This window comes from Salvelinus alpinus, chromosome 11 (assembly GCF_045679555.1).
Source record: "Salvelinus alpinus chromosome 11, SLU_Salpinus.1, whole genome shotgun sequence".
NCBI classification, from domain to species: Eukaryota; Metazoa; Chordata; class Actinopteri; order Salmoniformes; family Salmonidae; genus Salvelinus; species Salvelinus alpinus.
Window position 1 is genome coordinate 40,337,951 of NC_092096.1, and position 27,377 is coordinate 40,365,327.

The window sequence follows — 27,377 nt, forward strand, 5'->3', positions numbered from 1 at the left end:
TTCCCCTTGCTCTGCAAGGGCCGTGGCCTTTGTGGAGCGATGGGTAACGACGCTTCGTGGGCGACCGTTGTTGATGTGTGCAGAGGGTCCCTGGTTCGCGCCCGTGTCGGGGCGAGGGGACGACGTAAAGTTATACTGTTACATTGATGCTGTTGACCCGGATCACTGGTTGCTGCGGAAAAGGAGGAGGTTGAAAGGGGGGTGAGTGTAACGGATGTGAAATGGCTAGCTAGTTAGCGGGTACGCGCTACTAGCATTTCAATCAGTTACGTCACTTGCTCTGAGACTTAAGTAGTGTTTCCCCTTGCTCTGCAAGGGCCGCGGCTTTTGTGGAGCGATGGATAACGACGCTTCGTGGGCGACTGTTGTTGATGTGTGCAGAGGGTCCCTGGTTCGCGCCCGTGTCGGGGCGAGGGGACGACGTAAAGTTATACTGTTACATTGATGCTGTTGACCCGGATCACTGGTTGCTGCGGAAAAGGAGGAGGTTGAAAGGGGGGTGAGTGTAACGGATGTGAAATGGCTAGCTAGTTAGCGGGTACGCGCTACTAGCATTTCAATCAGTTACGTCACTTGCTCTGAGACTTAAGTAGTGTTTCCCCTTGCTCTGCAAGGGCCGCGGCTTTTGTGGAGCGATGGATAACGACGCTTCGTGGGCGACTGTTGTTGATGTGTGCAGAGGGTCCCTGGTTCGCGCCCGTGTCGGGGCGAGGGGACGGTTTAAAGTTATACTGTTACACTAACAGTATATATGTGGATGGAATGTAAAGTTGTGTCCACATACCTCTGCAGTATAAATATAAACCACATTGAAAATCATTGAGACCAGAGACCTGATCCAGAATAGCAGAATGGTAAAAACCAAACCTGGAAAGAGAGAGAGCGAGAGAGTGACAGAGAGAGAATCTCATGAGCAAAAGTATTGATACCATATTTGAAATTGGTGACAAAATAAAACAATCAAACCCCACAGAGTGTGTTTACAGTGTATACATTGTAGAGCAGCCGTTAACCAGCATGAGGAACAGGGCTGCCATGAGCTTCAGGAGAACCATGCTCAACTTCCTCCCAAACACGTTCAACAGGCATATATTCAGAGGGATGACTGGAGACAGAGAGACAGAGAGGGAGCACAAAATCAAATCAGACTTGTACACGAACAGTAGCATTATTCAGATAGCGAAACAAAAGAGTGTGAATCTAACCTCACGTGAATCTGACCCCCACTGTACACACACGCACACATGCATGTGTGTACAGGGTTTCCACTTGACACTGCAGAAATATGTATTTCTACTGGTTGGTTGAATTTACATATCGATTATGCCATTGGTTACGCATGCAGAGATTGCGAATGAGAATTCCTTCCAGTCTGATATTGACTTGCAAGCGGTAGGTCATGTTCTGACGTACTATATTCTATTTTCATATTTACAATGTTTACAAGTTCACTATGTACATGTCCTGATGTGTGTGAGATACATACAGTGGGGAGAACAAGTATTTGATACACTGCCGATTTTGAAGGTTTTCCTACTTACAAAGCATGTAGAGGTCTGTAATTTTTAATCATAGGTACACTTCAACTGTGAGAGACGGAATCTAAAACAAAAATCCAGAAAATCACATTGTATGATTTTTAAGTAATTAAATTGCATTTTATTGCGTGACATAAGTATTTGATACATCAGAAAAGCAGAACTTAATATTTGGTACAGAAACCTTTGTTTGCAATTACAAAGATCATACGTTTCCTGTAGTTATTGACCAGGTTTGCACACACTGCAGCAGGGATTTTGGCCCACTCCTCCATACATACCTTCTCCAGATCCTTCAGGTTTCGGGGCTGTCGGTGGGCAATACGGACGTTCAGCTCCCTCCAAAGATTTTCTATTGGGTTCAGGTCTGGAGACTGGCTAGGCCACTCCAGGACCTTGAGATGCTTCTTACGGAGCCACTCCTTAGTTGCCCTGGCTGTGTGTTTCGGGTCGTTGTCATGCTGGAAGATCCAGCCACGACCCATCTTCAATGCTCTTACTGAGGGAAGGAGGTTTTTGGCCAAGATCTCGCGATACATGGCCCCATCCATCCTCCCCTCAATACGGTGCAGTCGTCCTGTCCCCTTTGCAGAAAAGCATCCCCAAAGAATGATGTTTCCACCTCCATGCTTCACGGTTGGGAGGGTGTTCTTGGGGTTGTACTCAACCTTCTTCTTCCTCCAAACACGGCGAGTGGAGTTTAGACCAAAAAGCTCTATTTTTGTCTCATCAGACCACATGACCTTCTCCCATTCCTCCTTTGGATCATCCAGATGGTCATTGGCAAACTTCAGACGGGCCTGGACATGCGCTGGCTTGAGCAGGGGGACCTTGCGTGCGCTGCAGGATTTCAATCCATGACAGCGTAGTGTGTTACTAATGGTTTTCTTTGAGACTGTGGTCCCAGCTCTCTTCAGGTCATTGACCAGGTCCTGCCGTGTAGTTCTGGGCTGATCCCTCACCTTCCTTATGATCATTGATGCCCCACGAGGTGAGATCTTGCATGGAGCCCCAGACCGAGGGTGATTGACCGTCATCTTGAACATCTTCCATTTTCTAATAATTGCGCCAACAGTTGTTGCCTTCTCACCAAGCTGCTTGCCTATTGTCCTGTAGCCCATCCCAGCCTTGTGCAGGTCTACAATTTTATCCCTGATGTCCTTACACAGCTCTCTGGTCTTGGCCATTGTGGAGAGATTGGAGTCTGTTTGATTGAGTGTGTGTACAGGTGTCTTTTATACAGGTAACAAGTTCAAACAGGTGCAGTTAATACAGGCAATGAGTGGAGAACAGGAGGGCTTCTAAAAGAAAAACTAACAGGTCTGTGAGAGCCGGAATTCTTACTGGTTGGTAGGTGATCAAATACTTATGTCACGCAATAAAATGCAATTTAATTACTTAAAAATCATACAATGTGATTTTCTGGATTTTTGTTTTAGATTCCGTCTCTCACAGTTGAAGTGTACCTATGATAAAAATTACAGACCTCTACATGCTTTGTAAGTAGGAAAACCTTCAAAATCGGCAGTGTATCAAATACTTGTTCTCCCCACTGTATATATACAGTGGGGAGAACAAGTATTTGATACACTGCCGATTTTGCAGGTTTTCCTACTTACAAAGCATGTAGAGGTCTGTCATTTTTATCATAGGTACACTTCAACTGTGAGAGACGGAATCTAAAACAAAAATCCAGAAAATCACATTGTATGATTTTTAAGTAATTAATTTGCATTTTATTGCATGACATAAGTATTTGATCACCTACCAACCAGTAAGAATTCCGGCTCTCACAGACCTGTTAGTTTTTCTTTAAGAAGCCCTCCTGTTCTCCACTCATTACCTGTATTAACTGCACCTGTTTGAACTCGTTACCTGTATAAAAGGCACCTGTCCACACACTCAATCAAACAGACTCCAACCTCTCCACAATGGCCAAGACCAGAGAGCTGTGTAAGGACATCAGGGATAAATTGTAGACCTGTACAAGGCTGGGATGGGCTACAGGACAATAGCCAAGCAGCTTGGTGAGAAGGCAACAACTGTTGGCACAATTATTAGAAAATGGAAGAAGTTCAAGATGACGGTCAATCACCCTCGGTCTGGGGCTCCATGCAAGATCTCACCTCGTGGGGCATCAATGATCATGAGGAATGTGAGGGATCAGCCCAGAACTACACGGCAGGACCTGGTCAATGACCTGAAGAGAGCTGGGACCACAGTCTCAAAGAAAACCATTAGTAACACACTACGCCGTCATGGATTAAAATCCTGCAGCGCACGCAAGGTCCCCCTGCTCAAGCCAGCGCATGTCCAGGCCCGTCTGAAGTTTGCCAATGACCATCTGGATGATCCAGAGGAGGAATGGGAGAAGGTCATGTGGTCTGATGAGACAAAAATAGAGCTTTTTGCTCTAAACTCCACTCGCCGTGTTTGGAGGAATAGAAGGATGAGTACAACCCCAAGAACACCATCCCAACCGTGAAGCATGGAGGTGGAAACATCATTCTTTGGGGATGCTTTTCTGCAAAGGGGACAGGACGACTGCACCGTATTGAAGGGAGGATGGATGGGGCCATGTATCGCGAGATCTTGACCAACAACCTCCTTCCCTCAGTAAGAGCATTGAAGATGGGTCGTGGCTGGGTCTTCCAGCATGACAACGACCCGAAACACACAGCCAGGGCAACTAAGGAGTGGCTCCGTAAGAAGCATCTCAAGGTCCTGGAGTGGCCTAGCCAGTCTCCAGACCTGAACCCAATAGAAAATCTTTGGAGGGAGCCGAAAGTCCGTATTGCCCAGCGACAGCCCCGAAACCTGAAGGATCTGGAGAAGGTCTGTATGGAGGAGTGGGCCAAAATCCCTGCTGCAGTGTGTGCAAACCTGGTCAAGAACTACAGGAAACGTATGATCTCTGTAATTGCAAACTAAGGTTTCTGTACCAAATATTCAGTTCTGCTTTTCTGATGTATCAAATACTTATGTCATGCAATAAAATGCAAATTAATTACTTAAAAATCATACAATGTGATTTTCTGGATTTTTGTTTTAGATTCCGCCTCTCACAGTTGAAGTGTACCTATGATAAAAATTACAGACCTCTACATGCTTTGTAAGTAGGAAAACCTGCAAAATTGTCAGTGTATCAAATACTTGTTCTCCCCACTGTATATGGTACAAGTCAAAGGTTTGGACACCTACTCATTCAAGGGTTTTTCTTTATTTGTACTATTTTCAACAACAAAAAACTATGAAATAACACATATGGAATCATGTAGTAACAAAAAAAGTGTTAAACAAATCAAAATATATTTTATATTTGCGATTCTTCAAAGTAGCCACCGTTTGCCTTGATGACAGCTTTGCACACTCTTGGCATTCTCTAAAACACCTCCATGAAGTAGTCACCTAGAATGCATTTCAATTAACAGGTGTGCCTGAGGAGCAAGAGGACAAATACATTAGTGTCTAGTTTGAGGAACAGACGCCTCACAAGTCCTCAACTGGCAGCTTCATTAAATAGCACCCGCAAAACACCAGTCTCAATGTCAACAGTGAAGAGGCGACTCCGGGATGCTGGCCTTTTAGGCATAGCTGCAAAGAAAAAGCCATATCTCAGACTGGCCAATAAAAAGAAAAGATTAGGATGGGCAAAAGAACACAGACAATGGACAGAGGAACTCTGCCTAGAAGGCCAGCATCCCGGAGTCGCTTCACTGTTGACGTTGAGACTGGTGTTTTGCGGGTACTATTTAATGAAGCTGCCAGTTGAGGACTTGTGAGGCATCTGTTTCTCAAACTAAACACTCTAATGTACTTGTCCTCTTGCTCAGTTGTGCACCAGGGCCCTCCTCTTTATATTCTGGTTAGGGCCAGTTTGCACAGTTCTGTGAAGGAAGTAGTACAGAGAGTTGTACGAGATCTTCAGTTTCTTGGCAATTTCTCGCATGGAATAGCCTTCATTTCTCAGAACAAGAATAGACTGACGAGTTTCAGAAGGAAGTGCTTTGTTTCTGGCCATTATGAGCCTGTAATCGAAACCAAAAATGCTGATGCTCCAGATATTCAACTAGTTTAAAGCAGGCCAGTTTTATTGCTTCTTCATTCAGGACAACAGTTTTCAGCTGTGCTAACATTATTGCAAAAGGGTTTTCTAATGATGAGCCTTTTAAAATTATAAACTTGGATTAGCTAACACAACGTGCCACTGGAACACAGGAGTGATGGTTGCTGATAATGGGCCTTTGTACGCCTATGTAGATATTCCATAAAAAAATCAGCCGTTTCTGGCTACAATAGTCATTTACAACATTAACAATGTCTACACTGTATTTCTGATCAAATTTATGTTATTTTAATGGACCAAAAAATGTCCTTCACTTTCAAAAACAAGAAAATGTCTTAGTGACCCCAAACCTTTGAATAGTAGTGTAGATAGTATATACTTATTTGACATTTTTACATTTTATATTTTCTCGTGGGCCGGCCCCCCTTGACCTAGATAGATTGATAGACCATCAGACACATCTACACACTCATTCCGACACAGACTGTTACAACCGATAGAAACAGTTCCAGAAGATTTCATGTATTGTTCATCCCATAAACCTGTAAAGGGACAGACCTTCCAGCGTCCATATCTATCAGCCACGTATCCACTCAGCAATCCACACACCATGAACCCCGCAAACACCATCTGAGTCAGAGACAGACAGAGACAAACAGATAGAAAGTTGTATCATATACATGTGTAATAGGTCTACCAGATATTTAAAACCTAGCTGCATGCTGATTGGTGTATAGCCTCACCATGGAGACCAGAGCCACCTCCCAGTCGTCCAGATGCCACTCACAGTGGATCTCAGAAGACACCACGGCCAGCAACATGAACTCCATTGCCCCCGCTATCTACAATATATACATGCATGCTTATATGCTTATGCACATCCTTTAGCAAGAGCTCTTTCACTTACATACGGACAGACAGATAGACAGCTAGACAGATAGACACACACACGGATTTACGCTGGCACTGACCATATCCCACCCAACTACCTCATCCCCATATTGTTATTTGTATTTTTTTTGTATTTTTATTTATTTATTTATGCTCTTTTGCACCCCAGTATCTCTACTTGCACATCATCATCTGCACCTCTATCACTCCGGTGTTAATGCTAAACTGTAATTATTTTGCCACTATGGTCTATTAATTCCCTTACCTCCCTAATCTTACTACATTTGCACACACTGTACATAAAATGTTCTATTGTGTTATTGACTGTACATTTGTTTATCCCATGTGTAACTCTGTGCTGTTGTTTTTGCCGCCCGCACTGCTTTGCTTTATCTTGGCCAGGACGCAGTTGTAAATGAGAACTTGAACTGTTCTACCTGGTTAAATAAAGGTGAAATAAAAATGTAAAATACATTTTAAAATGATGATGAACAACAGAACATGGAAGCGACCAAAGCCGATGGTCTCCAGCGCTTCCTCCACACTGTACGTCTGTGGCTCTGAAACACAAGGTCAAAGTTCAAATCCCACACACTTCACCCCCACATTATCACTTCCCAGCACATGACCAAACACTCTACCTACTGGGTGGTTTATGAGCGGCGCTCACCTTTGACCTCTTGGTGAGGGTTGTTGACCTCTTGGTAAGGGCTGTTGAATTGTTGGTACGGTGCTGTTGACCTCTTGGTGATGGTTATTGACCTCCATCTCCACTTCATCTAGCTGGATGGCAGTAACCAGCTGAGTCTTCATGGAGGACCTCCTCGTTCTCCCTACACTGCCCATAGACACTGCAGTCTAAACCATTACCATACTATTAATATAATATCTTATGCCCATACTGTAACGTTACCTCAACAATCAACAAACTGGCCACTGTTTCAGTTGCGGGGTGGGGCTAGAAAAATTTAACCACTTAAATTCATAGATAGAGCTATGGATGCAAGGACTGACCATGATATCGAAATTATAGTTTTAATCATGTTTTGAGGCTATACAGTTGTTTCACAATTACATTGTTTACAAACAATGGCGTTCAAATAAGTTAATTTTGAATTCTGAGGGGGTCAGTTGAACTAAGCTCATGAAGCATGTCCAAGTTATGCTCTTTAAGAATCAACGGGCTTTAAAATGCAAAAATAGAAGTAGAAATTGCAAATTGGCACTTTAATATTATACATAATATGTCCTGCCAAAAACCTACCACAACATAACATCGTCACCTGCCCATACTGTATCACCGCCAACAACATTAAGTCTACCTGTCAACTAGCTCTCAAGAACCCAAAGGGGGCCCGAGTGGGTTTACAGCTTCCCTCTCCTGGATTCTCATAACATAAGGACCACAGCTGACTCCATGTTAAATACAATCCCGACACTGTGTTATAACGTATTAGAAACGTTAAAATAAACCCACAACTACAACTATTCGGCAAAGTTTTAAATGCTAAACAAAATCTACAGAACGTTATCATACATTGAGCAGTGAATTGATTTATTATGCGAAGTTAACCGCTCATCAATAATAATGCACAAAGTAAACTATGCAGCAAATGACACCACTGCGGGGGAATCACTGTTACCTGCTTTTTGTGATGAATTCGCAACTTTTTTGAAGGCGGCTATCTTTGTCATGAAGAAGAACTTTTCAAATATTGGCCATCTTGAGAATCAATTTCAATGCAGAAACTCGGTCAGTTCTGCCCACCTTGAGACAGGTGAATGTGGAAGTTGATGACAACACCGCTGAAAAAGGTCAGACGACAGGTTTTTAGGTCCCGCCTAACAACGTCTGTAACCTGCATATACTAATCAGTATTCAAATATTGTAAAAGGAAATAAACAACTCTACTCAAACTAATATCGGTTACCCAGAAGTAAAATGATCACGAAAGTTTGTCACTCCCTTTTCTGTCCACAATATATTATATTCAAACAGGACTACCCAATGAGAATTACTACTTGCCTTGGACATAAATATAATTTAGCCTACCTGGTATTGTTGAGGAGATAGATTGAGTGGAAGGATATCTGCCAGTGTGTATGGGTGAGAGCGAAACTACAGGGGAGAGGTTGGGTTGTTGCAGATTATGGGTTGACAATAGTTGAGGCATTATTCAGTAAAGTCTATCCTGTTGTTTCTCTCCGTCTCTGTGTGTGTGTTTGTTGGAAGATGACGGGACTGAATGGTTAGGTATCAGTTATCAGAACAGGGATGGAGGTGAAAAACTAAAACAGGGGGACCAGCAACTAAAATAAAATATTTTAAAACTTTTGGAGAGAAAAAAACTAAGACAGCAAAGACTGACTTTAAACACATCATTTCTTTAATGTTTGATTTACACATCATTCAGACTCTATACACCACAGGGATGCAGCTCAGAGGGAGGAGAAAGAGAGGGATAGAGAGAGAGAAGGGGAAGGAGGGGAGAGAGCGAGGGGTATGAAGAGTGGGAGGGCGAGAGAGAGCTGTAAAACAGGTATTGGTGGTGTTCCTGCCCGACAACATTGCAGACACATGCCAGACCTCACAACAACTGGATAGGTGTTTAACATATCAGTTAACCACATGTGATATAGAAATTCGATGCCCGACTGAGCAGTCGTTGATGCAATGCAACGTCTGTGAATGTAGTCGGGCAGGAACCCCACCCTTGTCTGACATTTAACACACCTGAGCGTCTACTACAATGTCGAAGATACGCCCCAGGGTGTGGCCTATAGATGGGCCCGCCCCAGTCTCAATAGTAGACAAAACACATACCCTCTGGGGACAGAGAGACAGAGTATAGGGGTATGATCTCAGGGCATTAGGGCCAACAACAAGCCTGCTCCGACACTCTGGTGTCTGAATCACAGATCTATAAAACACAGAACTATGAAACATTCAGGAGGTGCTGCAGCTACTCAAAGTCCAGAGTTTGAAGTGAATCCTATCTTTTTAGACAGGAATATCAAATTCTGAGTGTGTGTGTTTTCCCTGTTGGCAGTGTGTGTCTGTGCTCCCCATGTCGGTATAGGCTGTGTGTGAGATGCTGTTAGACTGAGGAGACATCAGCACACTCCAAACCCCTGTACAGAGGGAGTGAAGGGTCTGTTACTGTAAGTTACTTAGTAGCACCAGGTGAATCGGTTTGTTGTTCGCACACACATCTCTGTGACTCCACTGTGTATAGTCCCACCGCCTTATTGACAGGTGCCAGGTCCAATCAGGAAGGTTTATAAGTCCCAGCAGATGAAGAGTTATGAATCAGGATTGGTCCACAGGGAAGGTGTTAGTCCTTCCGTTGAAAGGTTGTCCATATAATTGAGCAATCACAGATAAAATAGTTTGACATATTTTACGCTAATATTTATTTTATATACTGTATTTATTTTCATTTAGGTTAAAAAAAAATATTAGAAAAGGCAAAACAAGAGTATAACAGAATGACACTTACATAGTGCATCTTTTCTACTGCTTGATTATCATGATGTATTATGTGCTTGGATGGATCAGGTTCGGATGGCACTGTATAACACTCCTCACTCTTTACTTGTGTGTTACAACTCTTCAGTTTAACTTTTGTTGAAAAAAAAATTGTGTACTTATTTTAGCAGAATGCCTGAGAGAAGACAACAACAACAGTCACATCACTAATAGCTAGCTAGCCAAGCCTCAAACATAGTCAACATGCTGTAGATAGCTAGAGCACAGAGCTGGATGGGCAAGCCTTCTCTTGCCTGCACAAACCCACACATTACTGACCATTGACCAAACTCAATACAATAAGACCTCAGAGAAAACAACCTGAAGCAAAGATGGAAGCCAGCCATGCAGCCATACCACCAGCAGATGGAGACAAAGAGCACTTAACCACCACCAAACCCACCAACTGCTAGAGTATAGTATGTCCATTTGTCCTAAATGGCTTTGTTTCCTAAATTCACCTCTTCGAGAGGTTCACCTTTACATCCATTTGGATAATAGTTGACTAAGGAAAGGAGATAAGGAGAGGAAGCTATTTGGGGAAAATTGGAAATGTAGGTGTTTTTCACTCACTATAAACCATCCCATCAAAATTCCCCAAATCACCTTATGTCGATGTGCTGTAAAATCATTCCTATTTCAATCTTAAATTTCACAGGTAGCCTATTTTCTGTGGTTGTCAAGCATGAGTGGTTTTCCAGCTCTTCCCACCAAGAGAAACACTATCACAATTGGACAGTCAATCGTCACCACAGAAATGCCTTTGTTCTGTGAGAGTTCTGCCGCAGAAAGTCACATTGGTGGTGGATGGGATAGGTTAGCCCCATGTCAAGTCTTTTGACACCTACTGAAAAGCGCTATATATACACACGTTATATATCTGCAACGTATAATACATTTTTTTTCTCCATTTTTGTACAAGCAACACATGAACGCACGAGCAGCGAGCGACTATGCTAAGCGACGTCTCCACTGCGATAGACAACGTTATGATCAGCTCCACGGCAAAAGTGAGCGCTAACACAGGGAGAATACAGCCATAGAACATCCAAACAGTATTGGTCTTTGGTCAAAATAAAGGATTTAAAAGTATACTTTCAGAGCAATAAAAAATAAATACAATTTCAATACTCCATTGGTCACTCTTATTAATTCATATTGTGCTCACTTGGGATTTTTATATCTCTTTACATATAATATTTTCATTTTTATATACTTTTTTCATCTATATATTAAAATCCCCCATGCCCAAAGTACACTATACTCCAAGTCTCCAACTCTCTCTACAGTGCAAGACCTCACCAATATGGCTGATGAATGGAGAAGACCTCACCAACATGGCTGATGATGAATGTATGTTGAAGGCAATGCGTGGTTAACTTAATGACAGGAGACATTACGCTGAGGTTTAGCACCACATACAGGAGGTCAGGAAGGGGAGAGACGGCCCCTCTCGCGGAAGCACTCGATCCTCCCGTCCAGTGGAAACACTGTGCTGTAGAATGAGGAACCTTTACAGAGAGAAGAACCCTTTAAAGAACAGTGATGTTATTGTTGTAAGGAAATCGTATCTGTTGCAGACTGGCTGAGTCTTGTTCAGACCAGCTTATGAAAAGCAGTGTAAGCCTCTTTAGACCAGTTTAGGGCAAGTGGTTCTGACTGTTTCAAACTAGTTTGGGGTAGTGGTTCCGATTGGTCCATACTTGTTTAGGATGAGTAGTTCAAACTGGTTCGGACCAGTTATGGGGTAGGGGCTCACACTGGTCTAGGAGTAGGTGCCGGCCACAGCAACCTGTTTCTGGGCGAGTCGTCGTAGCTCCTCCCTGATGGCCTTGATGAGGGAGGCGGAGCTTTGGGCTGAGGGGGAGGACTCTTCTAGGGGGAACTCTGGAGTGGGAGGGGCCAGGAGCATCGGGGGGACAGAATGGTCTCCCAGAGAGGAGCTGGGCATCTGAAACACAGCGGGGGAGGAGAACTCAGGGAACGACAGGACCTAGAGAGAAAGATAGAGATAGAGACAGGGTAAGAGCAAGAGAGATAGGATGAGAGAGAAGGCAAGAGTCGGAGATCAAATTACTCCTCTGTAAACTAGATTACTCCTCTAGAAAACAAATGTTTCTCTCAATCTCTGACATGTGGCCCACCCAAACAGTCTCACATGCTGACCAGACAGCACGCGTGCGTGAGTCTGCGTGCGACCATCGAGTGCATGTTGATTTTATCCACCCACACCAGACGCGATCAGGACACACAGGTTGAAATATCAAAACAAACTCTGAACCAACTATATTAATTTGGGGACAGGTTGAAAAGATTTTAAACATTTATGGCAATAGCTAGCTAGCTTGCTGTTGCTAGCTAATTTGTCCTGGGATATAAACATTGGGTTGTTATTTTACCTGAAATGCACAAGGTCCTCTACTCCAATAATTAATCCACAGATAAAAGGGGAAACCGAGTTCGTTTCCAGTAATCTCTCCTCCTTCAGGCTTCTTCTTCTTTGGACTTTATATGGTGGTTGGCAACCAACTTTAAGGTGCATTACCACTACCAACTGGCCTGGAGTGTAGACCTTAGTTCATCTTTCAATCACCCACGTGGGTGTATGCTCCTAAAAAACAATGAGGAGATGGGAGAGGCGGGACTTGCAGCGCGTTAAGCGTCACAAATAGAACTATGTTCTATTTTAGCTTCTGGCTATGCTGACACTGGTTGACGCACGCCAGCAGTGTGGGTGCAATGATTGAATAACATGTATATGTACGTTTAATTTGCGACGCGAGCGGTGTGGTCAGCATGTCATGCCGTCCCTGTTGGTCATCATATGGTCTGACTCACACTCTCTCTGCTGGCTCCAGGTCCGGAGAGGTCCTGTTCTAAAGGCTGCTGGTTCCAGCTGGAGCCTGTTGGCCCAGAGACGCTGCGGCCCACCCCAGGGTACGCACTGATCCGGCTTGACAAGCCCACCTGAGTCAGGTGATGCAGCTGAGCACCTGAGAACACAAACAACACATCATGTGTAAGTAATCATTAGATACACACAGTATACACTTACCATACACACATCAATCCCAATGAACACACACACACACACACACACACACACACACACACACACACACATATGGCACCTTTACCTGTGCTCCCCCCAACAGGCCGAGGTCTGGAGGAGGAGGGAGGCTCTTCATACTGCCCCCTGTTGGCGTAGACAGACTCTTGCAGCTGCTCCTCTGCAGTAACATAGGCCCCCGAACCCAGGCCCTGCCTGAAACACACACATACACCAGACTTTGGAAATGCTGACATTCACTGAATGTACTTCAGCTTGGGTAGTATAGTAACATCTGTCTCACCTCTGCAACAGGCCTTGTACTGACGAGGGAGACATCCCCAACTCTGCATACCTCTGGACAGGAAGAGGGGAGAGAACGTAGAGAGAGAGAGAGAGGTGAGATATCGAGAGGAGAAACATGTGGAAAAGTCATAAGGGGAGAGAGGGAGGGTGAGAGGTTGAGAGAGACCGTATGATTCATACTTCATAGAAGAGACCCTGGGAGTACACGCAAACACACACACACACACACTCTTACCGCAGAGAAGGGGCTGTGTGTGGGGGCTGCGGGGTAGGAGCCCCACTGGCGTGATGGGCGTGTCTGTGGGGAGGGAGAGGGGCTCGGCAGGGCGGTGCTGACCTGCGTGACCCCGACACTGACGCTGCCCTGGGAGGAGGGTGACACCAGGGCGAAGGCATCGTCCAATAGGGAGTGCATCTGTTGCCGCGCCTCCTCGATGGACGGCTGGGGGGGCACGTAGGGTGGCGGGGGAGGTGCGTGTTCAAACACCTCATCGTTAGGGGAGGGGCTGCCGTGGTCTGGAGGTAGATCCGGGTCCGACTGGAGGAGAGAGAAGAGGAGGAATAAGTGTGAGTGAGCGTGTATATGGTGTGTGTGTGGCCTACATGGTGAGACACACATACTATGCGCACCTAAACACACACACAAGCACACACACTATTCACACCAGCACACACACACAGTATGCGCATAGTATGTGTGTCTCACCATGTAGGCCACATTGTTGAGTCCAGGGTATTTCCTGTAGGTGGCGCTGTTGTCTGTGAGCAGGCGGTCTCTGTCCGTCAGTCTGTCTGCGTCTGGTAGACTGCCGTTCCCCTGCTGCCTCCGCCGGCCCCGAGGAGAGCGCCTCCCCCTGGCAGGGCAGGGAAACACATCGGCAAAGATTAGCCTCAGACACATTCATACACAGTCACACACACTCATCTAATTCAGTCACAGACACTAATACAGATCAGTCACACATATTCAGCATGACTATTCAAGGGATGCAAATATCTTCTATCTAGAGTTCTATGCGGAAGAACGAAAAGGAGAATCTTGATACAAAGAACGAAAACAACCTGATGCTAGTAGAAGGCACTTATTAAACAAGTTGATCTTAACAATGAGGTAAGACTAAGTCTGAGTTATGTATTGACCATCACCTCTTCCTGGATTCCCCTGGGGTGGGGGGCGAGGGGGGGTCGGTGTGCAGGATGCTGTCCATGTGGTCATGGGCTGAGCTGTAGAGGCGCTGGGGACACCCTCCCTGCCCCGCCTCCTCCTGCGCCTGGCCGAAGGCATCCAGGATGTCATCCATAGAGGGGAACTCACACTGGCCCCGCCTCTTAGCCCGCTGACGCAGCTTGTTCCTGTGGTGCTCGATCTCCGACTTATGTCTCAGAGCCACCTAGACACACACACACACACACACACACACACACACACACACACACACACACACACACACACACACACACACACACACACACACACACACACACACACACACACACACACACACACACACACACATATTTTAAGGAGTTTTAAGGTGTGTGTGAGTGTTTGTGTGCGCCTGAGTGTATTCGCCTGTGTGAGCTAGATGTGTGTGTGTGTGTGTGTGTGTGTGTGTGTGTGTGTGTGTGTGTGTGTGTGTGTGTGTGTGTGTATTCTCACCTCTGCGCTGACCCTCTCTGTGAGGGTGGGGCTGTGTGAGCGTTGTGGTGGGCTGGACCGGGGCTGCATGGCAATCAACTGGACCTTGTTGGCCTGGCGACCCCTGCCGTCAGACGAGCCTCGGGACAAACGGTCCACGTGGTCGAAGATGGAGGAAGAGGAGAGAAGCTCATCTGGACCACTGCCTGTGGGAGGGACTGGGGAGAGGGAGAGGAGAGAGGGGATAGGAGAGAGGAGAGAGGGAGAGTGGAGAGGGAGAAAAAGATAGTAAGGTAAACTGTAGTAATACTGTAGCAGTAAACTGGGTTATTTCTGGCAAGCTGCAGCTTTACTGAACCACTCAACACGAAGGGAGGACTTACCCATCTTATTCCTCCCTATGATCCAGGCCAGAAGAAAAAGAAAGGAGGGCGAGATAGAGGTAGACATAGAGAGGCAGACAGAGAGGGGAGGGGGCGAGAAACATTATCACTTGGTGGTCAGAGATTCATGTTCACATCGCAAGCTTTTTCTCCCCTCCTCTTCTGCGCCCTCCTCCTCCTCCACTCTCTCTCCATCCTGCATTCTTTCCAGCACTCCTCTTTCCCTGTTCCCTCTCACTACCTCTTTCTCTCCTGTGGTTTCTCTCGCGCTCTCTTTCTCCCTCGGTTTTTCTCTTTGATGCAACTCCTTTAATCAGTTTCTCTCCTGCTGAGTCAGTGCATAGCTCTTTAGGACACACGCACAACACACATGAACATATACACACTCTCACAATCTCTCCCTCTACCACTTATTCTCCTCTGTGTTTCAGCGTGGGCATTGTAGATAGAATAGTATACATGTGGAGATGACCTGATTCCTCATTCTAATCTACATGACAAAGAATCAAGTTTGTTCCATCATGGTGCATTTCTATTCGAATGTATTGAATAAGGCTTTAGGTAAAGAGAAAGGGGCGTGTCTCTTGCCATTCTTGGGCGTTTTGTTTCGGTGCGGTTTCCCCTCGTGGGGCGTGGCCACATGTCTGGTGGTCTCCTCTGCAGACTCTCTGCCACTCGATTGGTCGCTACCTAACGAGTCACCATCTGACGGGGACAGTCTGGCCAATCAGAGAAAAAACGGAGGTTAGTGTGGGTTTGTGGATTAGTGTGGATGTATCCCTGCTTGTGGATGTGTTACCAACCTCCCCCTACGGCGGTTAGCGCGGGCAGCCTTGGTGGAGGAGCCCTTGGATTTGGGAGTGTTGACATCCCCTCCTTCAGAGGGGGTGGCCTCTTTGATGGGCACAGGGAGGGCACCAGGCTCCTGGATCACCATGATGTCATCCTTACTGTGCTGCCCCAGGTGGAGCTTGGCGAAGTCAAACCCTTTCACACTGGGAGCCTGCAGCTGGAGAGAGAGAGGGGGGGGTGGAGAGAAAGAGAGGGGAAGATATAGAAAGAAAGAGAGAGAGAGAGGGTAGACAGAAAGAGAGAGAAAGAGGGGAGAAAGAGAGTAAAGAGGTAAAGGTGGAACAAGGAGAGATCCAAGCACATCAAGACATGTATGTATGCATGACTACAGCCTTATGCCATTCTCATTTTGATACAATTCCAGTCAGATCACAAATCCACAGTCCCCCATGGAGGTCGACCCTCTAACCCTTCACCCCTGCCCCTGACCTTCTGTCTCTGCTGGATGGTGTTGATGGCGTCAGGCTGGAACTCCAGCTTCTCCGAGCCGCACAGTTTCCAGTAGAGGATGATGATGATGAAGATAGCCAGCAGGACAGGCACCACCACCCCCACAATCAGCCAGACACTGCTGCTCTGAGTCTCAGACGGGGGCACTGTCAGCGTCTCCACAGCTACAGAAGACAAATACATTATGTACATATACAATCAGCTTACACTTTTATCTAAGCAATATGCTACTGTACACTAGGAAATGAGTGCAGCCAACCTACATGGGCTTACATTGCGAATCACTGAATAACATAAGCACTACTTATCGAAATCCACACATACACAAGAATGCATGCGGCCACGCGCTAGTGCGCGAACACACACTTGCGCGGTCGCATGCATAGACTCACGCTGGGCAAGGGGTCTCTGGACGCGGTGCCCCAGTACGATGGCAGCCCGTTGCAGCTCCAGGCGGTTGAGGGCGGCAGCGGTGGCATCAGCAGGAACTCTCTCCCCCCCTGGTCCCTCCACGAAATACACCACTTCCAGAGAACGCCCTGAACCTGCCAGTCTCGACACACGCACCACCTGGAGATAACACCATGGAGTCAGTGTGTGTGTGTGTGTGTGTGTGTGTGTGTGTGTGTGTGTGTGTGTGTGTGTGTGTGTGTGTGTGTGTGTGTGTGCGTGCGTGCGTGCGTGCGTGCGTGCGTGCGTGCGTGCGTGCGTGCGTGCGTGCGTGCGTGTGTGTACAGCATGTGCATGTGGTAAGGATGCTACAAACAGCACACATAGTGGGTGTGAGAGTGTATAAGTGTGTCGTCTACCTGTAAGCTGTTGTTACCCACGGCCGTGGATCTCTTCCAGCGGGGTCGTTGACTCCCCTCCCCCAGCCCCTCCTCCAGCAGCAGGGCCAGACGGCGCTCCAGACGAGCCTTGAAGCTCCGCTCAGTCACCGTCTGCTCCTGGACACCCAGTAATACTGCAACACAAACAAGCAACACTAATGCACTTCTCAAAAACGGCCATCATGACTGCAACACATAAACACACGCATGCTGCTCTAGCACGGTCGCTCTCTCAATATTGAGCTTAAGGCTGAAAGTCCCGAAGCTGAAATTCGTACCTGTGCGGACCCAGGAGGAGCGTAGATGGTGAGAAACGTTCAGCTCGGGGTAGTGGAAGGCTGGGGAGACAAACACAGGATAGAGAAGATCAGGTTAGTCACTGTTGTCTGTGGGGCGAGTAACTCATTCAGAATGGGTGTGTCTGGGAGTACAATATATGCATATGGTCAGGATGCTACAAACGGCACCCAGGTGTGAGAGTGTATAAGTGTGTGTGTGTGTGTGTGTGCACATGTGTCTGTGTGTGCTGGCGTCTGTGTGTGTGGGATAGTAACTGGTGTATAGATGGGGGGTGTGTGTGGGGTGTCAGTGAGGAGTAGATGAGATGTGTGTGTGTGTGACTTACGTTCAGCGATCTGCAGCGCGGGGAAGCCCAGGTAGAAGCTGAACTCCACCGTGCTTAGGTGTCTCAGGTGAGCGCTGACCTCTGACCCTAACAGGTAGCCCCGTCCATCACGCAACGCAAACGTGATGTCCACCGGAACCTTCTGGTCACCCTGTGGCTTGGCCTGACCCATGGTGATGTTCAGAAGCTGGAGGTAAACACACACACAAACACACGTGTTACAGATTTACTCACTTTTTGATTGATCTGAATCCCTTTCCTCAGCTCCGCTGAACCTGCCCAAGTAAATGGCTAATGCACACACTTTCACGGCTACGACTCTCACCTGTACAGTAACGTTGCCAAATTCGTGTGCGCGTCTGCGTGTCTCTGTGTAGGCCATCAGCAATCCTCTCTCCACTCGCTCACTGAAGTTACACACACGCACATCCACGTGACTGGGCACGAACTGCAGCACTGAAAAACACACACATTATAGATTATCACACTGACAGTACACACACATTGTCTAATGCGGCACTAAAATGCGCGCGCGCACACACACACACACACTAGTGATGGGAAGTTCAGCTCAGAACTTTTCGACTCGTTCAGTCAAAAGAACAAATCTTTCGACTCATTTAGTCGAAAGCAGGACCCCCTACCTGCCAACGATGAACTGAAAACTCAAGTCATGATTCTACAAGCCTCTATTTCACAGTTCACCATAGGGGGCTTATTGGAGCTTCCATTTGTGACAGACTTGTAAAAGTTTGATTTAAACAATGTACATTTGTAGATTGCTAGGCATACAAATACGATTATTTCTTGATATATTGAAACTCTAGCTGTGGCCGCAACCGGACTAGATTGTGAACGACTCTTGGCGGAATGCATTGGTTGACTGTCATGAGGGCGATAAGCACAATATCGTTCGAACTGCAGCTTCCCAAACGATTAAAATGTGTTGAGCAGAGGCTGTGTATGTTTAGGTTCAACAAAGCTGTGTCATCGCAACATTCAATAATCAATTAATTCATGAGATCAATTATCAGTTCCAAACGTGTATTTTTCTTCTCTATGCTGCCTGCAACATATGATCTATTTCCATGTGCGCATAAATGACAGTTATTGGTCTTACCACATCTCTGGAACCTCTGAGCAGGAGGAGCGTGTATTAATCCTGCTATAGGACTCATTGCGACCAGCAAGTCAAACGAACTCAGACAGACAGACAGACAGACAGAGAGAGAGAGAGAGAGAGAGAGAGAGAGAGAGAGAGAGAGAGAGAGAGAGACAGAGAGACAGAGAGAGAGAGAGAGAGAGAGAGAGAGAGAGAGAGAGAGAGAGAGAGAGAGAGAGAGAGAGAGAGAGAGAGAGAGAGAGAGAGGTTCCTACCAGAGTGTATCTGGTACTTGTGATCAGGTATGCTGTAGAGGGGTGAGACAGTGGGGAACGAGGAGGAGCCTGGTGTTGACTGGCGCAGAGCGTTGATGACAGACATGGCGGTGAAGATCAGAGGTCCCGCCACAGCACGGAACGCAAAGCTAGACGGAGTTCTCAGGACCTGGCGGAGGGAGAGGGGGGGTTGGGAGGGAAAAGAGAGCAGAGGGAGAGAGAGGAGGAGGGGGATAGGGAAGGCAGGCATGATTGGCTTTCAAGACATTTGTGAAGGGCAAATTTGCACATTCCTGGAATGCATCTCATGGCTACAAACATGCTCTTTCCCCAAAGCTTCCCCAGTGAGTATTGATAGTAGACCTACCTGCAGCTCCACTGAGCAGTTGAACTCCCTCTTCAAGATGTCCCTGACCTGGCCAAAGCCCACAGTGGAGGCAGACTTAGGCAGGACTAGGAAGAGACAGGGTTAACCTCAAACAACCTGCATTCAACCATTGCCAACGCATTCCCTGAAAACACACTCCTAAGCTATAGGCTAACCAAGGGATGTGCTTCCTTTAAACAGGTGACCATGAGATCCCAGCACAACACATTGACAGGCCAGAACAGCAGAGCTCAATGCAATGCACCCCCATCTACAATATTGGCATACAATTGCCTCTCATATGTGACTCTATCTCTAGTCTACTATGAGTTCTACTGGTGTTGTCTTACCCACTCTGACCAGGTACATGTCAGGCTTGGTGACGTTACACAGGTACTGGCGTCCTGGAGGGGCCTGAACTGGGGGAGTCCAGGTGATGCTCGCCAGGGTGCCAGTGGTTGTCGTGGTAACAGTGGTTGCCTTGGTAGTGGTCGTCGGTCGGTTGCCGGGGACCTCGGTCACGGGTGGTGGTGGTGGTTTTATGGGGTCCCTCCCTGGAGGTCGCAGCATGGGGGGGCGAGCCAGGCTGGTGGTGTTCGAGGGGGGCAGTGGAGGGTGTCTGCCAGGGGTAGCTGGGGGGACTCTGGGCCGCAGAACAGGAGGCTGAGGGGGTACTCTGGAGGCGGGTCTAACTCCAGGGGTGAGGGTACCTTGACCATCCCAGGGAGTGGGTGAGAGGGTCAGGGGCGGGGTGGGACCCGCTGAGGGGACAAGGGGGTGCTTGTGATCCTGGGCTGGAGGGGGCCCTGTGCTAGGGGAGGGGGACGGGGACTGAGTGTGTGTGTGGGTGTGTGTTTTTGTGGTAGCGGTGGGTGTGATGCCGAGTTTAGGGGTGGTCTTTGGGGGTGGGATGACAATTTCTCCATCTCTGTCTCTTTCCCCATCTTTATCCCTCTCCCTTTCCCTCTCTCTCTCCCGTTCTCGCTCCCTTTCCCTCTCTCTCTCCTGTTCTTGCTCCTTTTCCCTCTCTCTCTCTCGTTCTCGCTCCCTTTCCCTCTCTCTCTCCTGTTCCCTCTCCCTGTTCTTCTCCTCATCTCTCTCTCTGGCCAGCAGATTGGTGTAATACTCCAGACTGTTCATATCCGGCAGCAGCAGCTCCGTGGGCTCTAGAGGAAACATGTCCCCCAGGTCATAGTCTTCTTCATACCAGGGAGGGTATCCCTCAGGTTCAGCAGGGTGGGTGAAGGGGAGGCCCTCCCGGAGGGGGGAGGTGGGGGACGTAGAGGGTCGGAGGAGGCTGGAGGACAGGGGGAGTGTTGGGCGGGAGGGGAAGGAGGTGTCGTAGGAGGCCCCGTCGCCAGGGTCGTAGGTGTGGCTGGGTAATGTTGTGGCCAGGGCCAGTTCCTCCCCCTCTGGGTCCATGAAGGAGAGTGTCTCCAGGTAGTCTCCAGAGCCCCAGGCCTCCTCTAGGGAGGGGGCGTGCTCCCAGGGCGGAGGAGGGGTGAGGGTGGGCTGGCTGTGGGGGGGCAGAGGAGGGGGGTGACTGGGGGACAGCAGGTCCGGGGGTCTCAGTAGGAGGTGTATGCCCTGAGCTTCATCATCCACTGAGGCAGCGTCAGTGTTACCAGGGTGACCAGTGTCTTTGGGTGGGCTGGCACCTGGCCATCTGGAAGAGGGTGACGATGACGACCGTGATGACGACCGTGATGAGAACCGTGCTGCTGTCGTTCCGTTGGAGTCTACACCGCCTGTGGAGAGACAAACTACAGTCACAACACATGTCCATAAAGGCCCATAGTGCAGGAGCCTCTCCTGTTTCTGCAGCGTGAGGCAGCTTGATGTACAAGTACGCCCCCTGGAAAGGACACTAGTCTTTCGCAGGGCCGTGTACATGTGTGCGTGGTTAAAATTAATGTATGAACACAGCAGGCTGAGCAGAATCCTTGCTGGTGGCTGAGAGACCTAGTTAAAGCTGAGCTCCATCTAGAGAATACAAAGAGCAGAGGATAGAGCCCGGCACTGATCTCACACTCACACACACACACACACACACACACACACACACACACACACACACACACACACACACACACACACACACACACACACACACACACACACACACACACACACACACACACACAGAGAGAGAGCCGACCCTAGACTTTTAGGGGCCCTAAGCGAGATTTGGTTGTGTGACCATCTCATGGGCAAAACATGCGTCTGCCCCTCTTGGCGGCAAAACAAATAAAAAAAGTTATGTAATTTTAAACATTTTGACATGAGTAGAGAGTTCTTCAGTTTTAAATACATCTTTCTGCAATTTTACACATTTTGTCATGGGGTAGAGAGAAATTGTGCAGTTTTAAACCAAATTTCCTTCAATTTATACACATTTTTCTAAAAAGTTAATTTATTTTTATTCTGTTTTAAAGCAAGTTTCCAGCAATTCTACATATTTTGCCATCACTTATGACATATTAATACAATTTCTGGGTGAGTGACTAACAAAATCAATGGGGGCCCCCTGGAGGTCAGGGCCCCTGGGCAGATGGCCGAATTACCGACCGAAATGCAGGGCATGATTACTACAATGTTTAGACAGCTGGCTAACTAACTTACCTAGCAATTTATAAAATGTTAGCTGACATGGGCTAACTGAGTGACTGACATAAGAGGAAAACTGCTGATGCACTACCAAATTTCAAAATAGCACCTTGTGTATTATTATTCTAACTCTCAACAGTAAGTTGAGACCCAGACTGTTGCTTATTTGTAGGGTCGGCCCTGCACACACAATCCTCACTCAACATGACAATGAAGAGTCGTACACGGACACAAAGGCATAGAGAAACACCCAGTTAATTTATCATAATTTTAAGCACAATATACTGTATCACAAAGCGCTATTGTACAGATGTATGATAACCATAACCAGGTCACTCTAGGGTTGTTAACTTAACTAAAACAGAATAAATTAACAATCTCCTTGCTCTCCCTGCTCCTCATCCATCCCCTCTCACACACACACACACACACACACACACACACACACACACACACACACACACACACACACACACACACACACACACACACACACACACACACACACACACACACACACACACACACACACACACAGAGAGAGAGCCGACCCTAGACTTTTAGGGGCCCTAAGCGAGATTTGGTTGTGTGACCATCTCATGGGCAAAACATGCGTCTGCCCCTCTTGGCGGCAAAACAAATAAAAAAAGTTATGTAATTTTAAACATTTTGACATGAGTAGAGAGTTCTTCAGTTTTAAATACATCTTTCTGCAATTTTACACATTTTGTCATGGGGTAGAGAGAAATTGTGCAGTTTTAAACCAAATTTCCTTCAATTTATACACATTTTTCTAAAAAGTTAATTTATTTTTATTCTGTTTTAAAGCAAGTTTCCAGCAATTCTACATATTTTGCCATCACTTATGACATATTAATACAATTTCTGGGTGAGTGACTAACAAAATCAATGGGGGCCCCCTGGAGGTCAGGGCCCCTGGGCAGATGGCCGAATTACCGACCGAAATGCAGGGCATGATTACTACAATGTTTAGACAGCTGGCTAACTAACTTACCTAGCAATTTATAAAATGTTAGCTGACATGGGCTAACTGAGTGACTGACATAAGAGGAAAACTGCTGATGCACTACCAAATTTCAAAATAGCACCTTGTGTATTATTATTCTAACTCTCAACAGTAAGTTGAGACCCAGACTGTTGCTTATTTGTAGGGTCGGCCCTGCACACACAATCCTCACTCAACATGACAATGAAGAGTCGTACACGGACACAAAGGCATAGAGAAACACCCAGTTAATTTATCATAATTTTAAGCACAATATACTGTATCACAAAGCGCTATTGTACAGATGTATGATAACCATAACCAGGTCACTCTAGGGTTGTTAACTTAACTAAAACAGAATAAATTAACAATCTCCTTGCTCTCCCTGCTCCTCATCCATCCCCTCTCACACACACACACACACACACACACACACACACACACACACACACACACACACACACACACACACACACACACACACACACACACACACACACACACACACACACACACACACACACGGCAGTACAGTAAGTTACATTACAGCGAGCACCCTGCCTCCTCCTCCTCCTCCTAGCCTTGACTAGGCGCTGCCGCAAAGCACGGCAGCGCCTAGTCACGTGCTGTGTGGCGGCGAGCTCATTGGTATGCTGCAGACACAGCACACAGCTCAGAGGCATCCCAGCCAACAGCAGGATCAAATCACACGCACGCGTGCGCGTGCACACACACATTACATTGATTCAGAGAGGGAGATAGTGATGAAGAGAGCAAGGGAGCAGAAAAAATACAAAGAAATAGAATTAGAGAGGGGAAGAGTAATTGAGAGAGAAGAGAAAGACAGAGCGAGAATGCAGGAATGAAGATAGATGAGAGTAAAGACTTGTGATTCTAAGAATAGCATGAAGCACCCTTCGGTCGATCCACATGGCTTTGATGACAATGATCCAATCAGCAGTGCTAAACATCCTTCATCACCAGGAAGTAGTCCGTCTGCCCCTGTCACACAGCCGCCCACAGATTTCTGTATTTTAAGTCAGGATATATTTGACTTTGAGTGGGTGCTTGTATGCGCCGTATGTGTGTGTGATTGTATCAGTGTGTGTGATGCCTCAAGGCCAGTGAGTGGGACTGACTGAGGGGTGACTGTGTGTGTAGGCATCCACTGTCCAGCTGTCCCTGACGACATAACCAAGTCACTGAGAGATGGAGGAGGATGAATGGACAGACAGAGGTAAAAGGATGGAAAGACACGAGGCGAGGAGATGGGGGTGAATATGGAAGTTGGTGCATTCAGCACCAAGGACAGCTCCAAAAGTCAAGGACAAGTCAAATACTGGCCACATCTCTCAGTGTACCTTGATGAAACCAGGTGTGAACAGTAATTCTTATCATTCAGAGTCAAAGCCACCATCCATCCATGCCTATGAGAGTAAGAAAATTAAATGGCAGTTACCTGCAACAGGTGAGCTTGACATCGTCATGGACACCAGCAAGGAAGCTACCAGCAGATGCGCGCAATAAGTGCGGAGGCCCTGAGAGGCTCTGGGGCACATCCTCGAACCCGTGCTCATCAGGATCATACTTTCCTTTGCCTGCGAGTAGTCACATCACACACGTGCGATGCCATCTTTTCTCTATAGCATCATCACTGCATGCTTTCTGGCGACCAGGAGGCCCTATATGCAAATATCTAATAATACAAATCTATTTAGATAAAGGCCTTGTAATAAAAATTATATTCATCGTATAGAAACATTTAATGGTTTAATGCCTATTTTTAACTAGGCTATTAAAGCAGTAGACAGGCTGCCTTACCAGTGTCCTGTCACATTTGATAGCTGGCTGGCTGACCCCATTATTGGGGAGCTTATACTAGGCCACGTCTGCCAACAAACATCATGTATCTCACAAATCTGACAGCCATGGTGCGGGTTAATTCATTTAAAAAAAAATGTATTATGCCAATTTAAAATAGTCCATGAAACGATAGCCTACAACGGATTTAGTTGTTGTATCCTAATTAACCTATAATACTGTCGGTCATGACACAATTCCCAGCTTATTATCCCATCTGTATCATTAGGACACATCGTCTAGTGGACATTTTTACATTTTCCCACAGTATGCCTACACTTTCGCAGAAATAGACAAATTGATACATTTTAGTGATAAAAAGGGCGGCAAGCGCGAGCTGTTAATAGCTCAAATTTTGAAGCCTTTTTAAGACTGAATGCAGACAACCGGCCGACAGTGTTAAACTAACCTACTTGTAACTGAAAGAAAAGGAAAAAGCCTCATCAAAATCTCTCGAACACACAAACAGTTAGCCTATAGCAGTCGCCGCATTTCTTTCTTTCCATAGCCTATTTTTTCACAGAGATGTGATGGAGCCTACCTGCCATCCAGGAGATGCGGTACAGGCGCGTCACGCATCTCCCAGGTCCATGCGGCCGCGCGCTCACCGGCAAGGAGAGAGAACGAACAAATTTACTATGTTGCAAAATGCAGAACCTAAAAAACATTTTTTTCCGTTAGAAAAATAACTCCCAATGTCGCCAGTAATTATTGAATCTGTTCGCGGCCGACCGCTTGAACGTAAGCTGCGCCGTATTCATACATTGTGATCATCTCGCGGTGAAACGTCACACACTCGAGCGCCCATCATTGGAGAACCTGAGATTCTAGACACGTCTGAGTATCATACTGTCCGCATCAAATAGGAATTTGTCATTGCGCCTGTAATTCACAGTCCATAATACCCAAACATGACATTCGATTCTACACACAAATCATGAGCACGCCATAACTGGGTTTATTCTTGGGAGGCGCGCATCGCTTGGATGATTTTGCAGCAGAGCGTTCGCTGCAACACCCCTGGCGTTCCTCAAATGCGTGTGCCAACATACCTGGTCATTGGCTGGGAGAATGCCACTCAAAATACCGGTTAACTTGTCCTTATTGATGCAATGCATAGGCCCTTGTGAATCATGGATTTATATCAGGGGTTCTTAAACTTTTTCAGCCTGGGACCCAAATGAGAAATTCTGTGTTTTCCTGGGACCCAAGCTTAGGAAAATATGCAACTATACGTAAATATCGGAACATTTAATTGCCCTTATGCCTAAAAAAAAAAGCAATATAGACAAAAACAAATAACAATGAAATACCCATAAATATATTTTTATGTTTCTTTTCCCCCATTAAAAACACTCTTACATACCTGTCTAGGTTGGAACTGTTGCTGTTAAAATACAATAAATGATTTTATTCTGAACTGGAATAAACGGATTGATCACATCACACAGATGTATAACAGAACACACACACACACAGGCTTTTTGATCGTGCAACCCTAAGTAACAGTACAGATACAAAAAAAATATGTCCTGCTGTACATTTTACTGTATAGATTATTGTTGATAGGTCTAGATTGGAACTGTAGCTCTTAAAATACTTGTTTTTTTTATTCTGAACTGGAATAAACTGATGTATCACCTAACACAGATGTAGACCAGAAAACACACACAATCGTAATGAGAGGTGTGTGGCTGGCTGGTTTTCAACAAGCATGTCTATTCTGGGCTCAGTTTTTGACACTGTTTCTGTACTTGAGAACCCTGACTTGCATAGGTATGTGGTGCCAAACTGGATCAGAACATATACTGCTTACTCAGTCAGGCAGGCTTCCTGCTGCAGATGAGCAACCCAGAGTGTTTGTCTCAAAAAGTATCTTGCCTCCATCAGTGTATTCCAGTTCAAAATAAAAAATGATTTATTGTAACAGCAACAGTTACAACCTAGACTTGTTTTCAACAATAATTTCTATAGTAAAATGTACAGTAGGCCTGATCATTTT

General features: G+C 46.4%; 1 protein-coding gene across 5 annotated transcripts; it reads right to left on the reverse strand.

Annotated features, from left to right (window-relative positions):
• Positions 1-8,860: 8,860 nt before the first annotated feature.
• LOC139534152 (UPF0606 protein KIAA1549-like) lies at positions 8,861-26,407 on the reverse strand. 5 transcript variants are annotated; one of them, XM_071332978.1, is made up of 22 exons: positions 25,917-26,407; positions 24,975-25,113; positions 20,253-21,650; positions 19,903-19,988; positions 19,536-19,704; positions 18,484-18,614; positions 18,159-18,345; positions 17,812-17,871; positions 17,513-17,667; positions 17,096-17,273; positions 16,683-16,867; positions 16,205-16,410; positions 15,990-16,120; positions 15,402-15,416; positions 15,040-15,236; positions 14,526-14,770; positions 14,086-14,233; positions 13,615-13,917; positions 13,378-13,430; positions 13,162-13,289; positions 12,863-13,017; positions 8,861-12,017 (listed from the first exon to the last, which is right to left on the reverse strand). In XM_071332978.1, the coding sequence occupies exons 2-22, from the start codon at positions 25,099-25,101 to the stop codon at positions 11,790-11,792; spliced, it is 4,485 nt and encodes a 1,494-aa protein (XP_071189079.1). In that variant the 5' UTR covers positions 25,102-25,113; positions 25,917-26,407; the 3' UTR covers positions 8,861-11,789. The 5 variants fall into 5 exon arrangements, with proteins under 5 accessions (XP_071189079.1, XP_071189080.1, XP_071189081.1 ...); XM_071332979.1 differs by having other exon boundaries at positions 16,205-16,404; positions 24,975-25,211; XM_071332980.1 differs by having other exon boundaries at positions 13,717-13,917; positions 24,975-25,211.
• Between the last annotated feature and the right edge of the window lie 970 nt (positions 26,408-27,377).

Coding starts and splice junctions, on each gene's coding strand:
- LOC139534152 (XM_071332978.1), bottom strand. CDS start 25,101: ATGATCCTGATGAGCACGGGTTCGAGGATGTGCCCCAGAGCCTCTCAG. Junction 17,872..18,158: donor CGCGCTGCAGATCGCTGAAC/GTAAGTCACACA, acceptor TTGTCTCCCCAG/CCTTCCACTACCCCGAGCTG. Junction 16,868..17,095: donor CCAGAGACCCCTTGCCCAGC/GTGAGTCTATGC, acceptor TGTCTTCTGTAG/CTGTGGAGACGCTGACAGTG.